The 4,400-nt window shown below is 44.0% G+C and overlaps 1 protein-coding gene across 2 annotated transcripts in view; it reads right to left on the bottom strand.

Annotated features, from left to right (window-relative positions):
- The window catches only part of LRRC20 (leucine rich repeat containing 20), a 54,982-nt gene extending 50,651 nt beyond the window's left edge, over positions 1–4,331 (bottom strand). Inside the window, exon 1 of one of the 2 annotated variants that reach the window (XM_036336977.1) lies at positions 4,230–4,331. In XM_036336977.1, the coding sequence (XP_036192870.1) occupies positions 4,230–4,266 (37 nt within the window). In that variant the 5' untranslated portion in view covers positions 4,267–4,331. The remainder of the gene's footprint in view (positions 1–4,229) is intronic. The other variant, XM_036336972.1, reaches the window with a different exon arrangement.
- Between the last annotated feature and the right edge of the window lie 69 nt (positions 4,332–4,400).

A 4,400-nucleotide genomic window follows, 5' to 3' on the forward strand; every position in this document is an offset into this window, starting at 1 on the left:
CCAGAGCCTACATGGAGAATCTGATCAAAGGCAATCAGAGTTTTCTACTCCGAACCCCATGGGCCCACTCCGTCATCATAAAGAATTTCCACTGACAGCTCCACCCAAGAGAGAGCAGAAGCTCCTGGGAACAGAGCATCTCTGTCTCAACTTGGTGAGTTCCCACTCTTGGCTCCCAAGCTCTGTATACCTGTACCTTGCCTCTGGGCTGTTGCTGGCACCATTCATTGTTTGGATGACAGTGCTCTTTCTGGTTGGAGCTCAAACTATAAAAACAGGCACATGCCACCAGATTGGTACGGCCTTAAGCACACTGCCCACTTTCACCTTGCAGGCCACGGGTAATAGAGGGAGGGTTGCAGCCATGAAGAATCTTCTACTAAATGTTGGGATAGAGAAAGAGAGAGAGAGAGAGAGAGAGAGAGAGAGAGAGAGAGAGAGAGAGAGAGAGAGGAACTAAGTGTTGAATTGTAGTAAACAGGCAAATAATAAACAGGCTTTAAAGGAAGACTTTACGCTGAGTGGCCAGATTATTATGACCGGCCAGATTATTATGACCACCCCATCAGTACTTCATTGACACTTCCAAAAATACTGAATATTGAAAACTTCCTAAGCAAATACTCTCAAGGTTTTATTATTATTATTATTATTATTATTATTTGCAAAACTAATTCACTTCATTGTACTGATGGGGTGGTCATAATAATCTGGCCGGTCATAAAAATCTGGCGGCTCAGTGTATTATGCCTAAGTAACTTTGAAGAAATAATACCTCATTTTCTGAAATCTACAGCTATGGGCATTTGACAAGTCACCTGACATGACTTCCAAATGAGGAAATATTGAGACTGAAGCATCGTCCCCTCTGCCATTCATGCTGCTTTCCTACCTGCCCCTCTTCTCCCAGCCTCTTGGCTCCTGGCACCTTCTTGGATCTCATTGGTGCCTAACCACCATTCCCATCAGCCAGACCTTGGCTGGGCCTGACATTTAGATCTCAGGAGAGCACTCTGTGAATGAGAGGTTCCTCCTCTTTATGTTTCAGATGCGAGAACATGGTCATACAGCAGGCAGGTGGGAGAGCTTGCATGTGAACCAAGGCATGTCTGCTGTCATAGCCTGGGCACAGCGGACTGTTCCCAACCACAGTGAGAGGCCAGAGAATTTCTAGAGATACAGCATATGACCTTTGGCAAGCTCACTCCTCTGAAGCTATTTCCTCATCTGTAAATAGGCATAATAACATCTACCCTTTTGTGGCGGTTAGGAGTACTAGAGATAAGATCTCTAGAAGGCCTAGTACAGCACCTGACTCAGCCTAGATGTTATCTACAATTATCATCACCTTTTGAACATAGTCTCTCTCTTATGTTCCAGAAGCTCAGGAAATGGATGCTGCTCATCTCCCAATGAGTTCAGCACAGGTGATGATAAAGAGTTCCCCTCTTTACAATGCAGGAGGCCAGCAGGTCCAGGAGAAAGTGCATAGGATGGCCAGCCAGAAGCTTGAGCACCAGTCCCAGCTCCATGGGTCCTGGCTGTATGACCTCAGAGAAGTCATAACTTCTTTGAGTCTCAGTTTCTTAATCTGTAGGATGTAGATAAGAATAATAAGCAGCTTGCCTCCATTATAGGCTGTGGCTCGGTTTAAGTGAGATAATGGTCTGGAAATGCTTTGTAAAGTGGAAAAGTGTTATCCAAAAGTAAGGGGCTATTATCTTTATGATGATAGAGATCTAGTGTGGGTGGCCCCATTATGGAGGGTGGGGAGCAAACAATCTTCTTCTGCCCCTGGGAAAGACAGAACCAGAGGAAGAGGGCATAAGGTGACTGCAGTGGAGTTAGAAGGAATGAGTTTTGGGAAGCCAGGGTGGCTAACTGTGGAATAACAGACTACAGGAAGAGCACACCTGGTTTAAAGACACTCAGGCACTTCCATTAAAAAAAAAAAATCAAGTTATACTAATAAATATTAAAAGTCCCAAGAAAGGGCTGCCCAAATATGGTATAATTTACATATTCAATCCTAGCAGCACATCACTTATGGATCTAGGGGTACTGTGTCTGTTACAATTACATTGGCAGTTTCCCAGTCCCCAAAGATATTCAGAGATAAGATTCTTCTCCCAATTTCAATGTGTGGGTTTTTTCCTCACCACTAAGCAAGTCTCCAACACCAGCTGGGTGTCCTACAATTCAACTCAATTCTGACACTGACTACTTGGAGATAGTGTCAGATCCCATAGGTTATAGACTCAGTCCTACAAGACAGCCCCCCCCACCCCAGCCCACCCCACTTCAGATGCGAATCGCAAGTCCAAGTTGTCACCTGTGCTATAGATTGAAGATTCCAACTACTCCCTCTTGGGTTTGATCAATTTGCTAGAGCAACTCACAGAACTTAGAAAACATTCTACTTACTAGATTACCGGTTTATTACAAAAAGATACAACTCAGGAATGGCCAGATGGAAGAGATGCATGGGGGAAGATACTGGGTAAGGGTGCAGAGCTTTCACACGCTCTCTGTGTGGCACTCTCTCCAAATCTCCAAGTGTTCCTCAATCAGGAAGCTCTCCAAACTCCTCCTGCCGCAGTCCTTTTTGGTTTTAGTGCAGGCTTCAGGACAAAGGCAAGATTGATTAAATCATTGGCCATTGGTGACGGATCTCAATCGCCAGCCCCTTGTCCTCCTGTGATCGGGGGTGTGGGACTCAAAGTTCCAATAGTCCAATCACATGGCTGGCTTGGCTCTCTCAGTAGTGAAGTAGTAGCAGTTTTACTTGGGCTAAACACTTATATTTCAGCCTCACTTTCCTCATTCACAAAATGGGAAAATAGCTATGTTGACGGTACCCAAGATTATCATTTTAATTCCATCTTGGGCACATTGGGGGCAGAGGCAGAGGCAATGCTGCCTAGAGCAGCGGTTTTCAAAGTGTGTTGGGGGGGGGGGGGGGGGGGGCAGGCTGAGACCTGGTCTAGGAACCTGTGAGGGTACCTTTTTTCAATTGCATACCTGTATGAATCTGGGTATTCTTCATTTACTTGAATCAAAACATCACAACAAATTGAATGCAGAGACAGATGTAAAAATTCCAGCTGTCGTCTACTAAGCAGACATTAAAATGTTTGCAAAAATGTAAAACAATGCCACTTTTTTCCCACTAATTTTGGGGGGAAATATAAATTTAAAAATAAAAATACATTAACATTTTATGAACTAAAGAACACTTTTAAATTCTCAGTTTTAATTTTAATACAGGAATTATCAATAGATATAATCTACACAAACAAAAGGTCTTTGGGATCCTTAATAATATTTAAGAATGCAAATTTTGAGATCAAACGGTATTTTTGTTTGGAGGAAAGAATAGGGTTCCAGATCTAGATTTTTCAGGCACCTTGTGCTTCAGTGTTTTGTATCTCTCTCTCTTTCTCTCTCTCTCTCTCTCTCTATATATATATATATGTTGATTTCAGAGAGGAGGTAAGAGGAAGAGAGAGATAAAACATCAATGATGAGAGACAATTATAGATTGGCTATGTCCTGCATGCCCCACACTAGGGATCGAGCCCACAACCTGGGCATATGCCCTAACCAGGAATCCAATCTGTGAGCTCCTGGTTCTTAGGTTGATGCTCAACCACTAAGCCGACCTGTTTTTTTAATCGATTTTATAGAGAGAGATGGAGAGAGAGAAACATCGATTTGTTGTTCCACTTATGTATGCATTCATTGGTTGGTTCTTGAATGGGCCTGGATGGGGGATCAAACCCACAACCTTGGGGTATGGGGAAAATGCTCTAACCAACGGGGCTACACGGCCGGGCCTCTGTGCTTCCGTTTCTTAACCTCTAACTCAATAGTCATCCTTGTAACATGGGTGGTTATTAATCTCTTTTTTCGTGTTTATTTGTTGCATTATGTGTGTATACAGAGACTGTCTGTAGTCTAGAAGGACACACAATAAACTGTTACCAGTGGTTCCCCCTGGAAAGGGGAATTTGGAAACTGGGAGACCGTGATATCATAAACCTTTCTGCTGTGATTTGTGCTTTAATATATCATGCATACATTGCCTGGCTACATTTATTATTGAGCAATTAAAAAAGTAAAACTACACTTTTGTTTAGATGGTTAGGAATCAGAAGTCAGCTCAAGTAAAGCAGTGCTAACCGACAATTAAAACAAACAAAGAAACCAGTGAAGTTTTCCGTGCCTACCTTCGCGGGACTCACAAACACTTCGCGCAAGTCCCATCCCGCTCACCTCCGGCCCGGGGCGGCGGCCAAGTGTCCCCGCCCTCGCCCCTTGTCGCCGAGGTCCCGCCCACGTCAACGTCACTTCCGGAAGGATCCCTTCCCCGAACTCCCTCTGGCTCCCGCCTTCACCCG

The sequence above is a fragment of the Myotis myotis genome, unplaced genomic scaffold (genome assembly GCF_014108235.1).
Source record: "Myotis myotis isolate mMyoMyo1 unplaced genomic scaffold, mMyoMyo1.p scaffold_m19_p_15, whole genome shotgun sequence".
Taxonomy (NCBI): Eukaryota; Metazoa; Chordata; class Mammalia; order Chiroptera; family Vespertilionidae; genus Myotis; species Myotis myotis.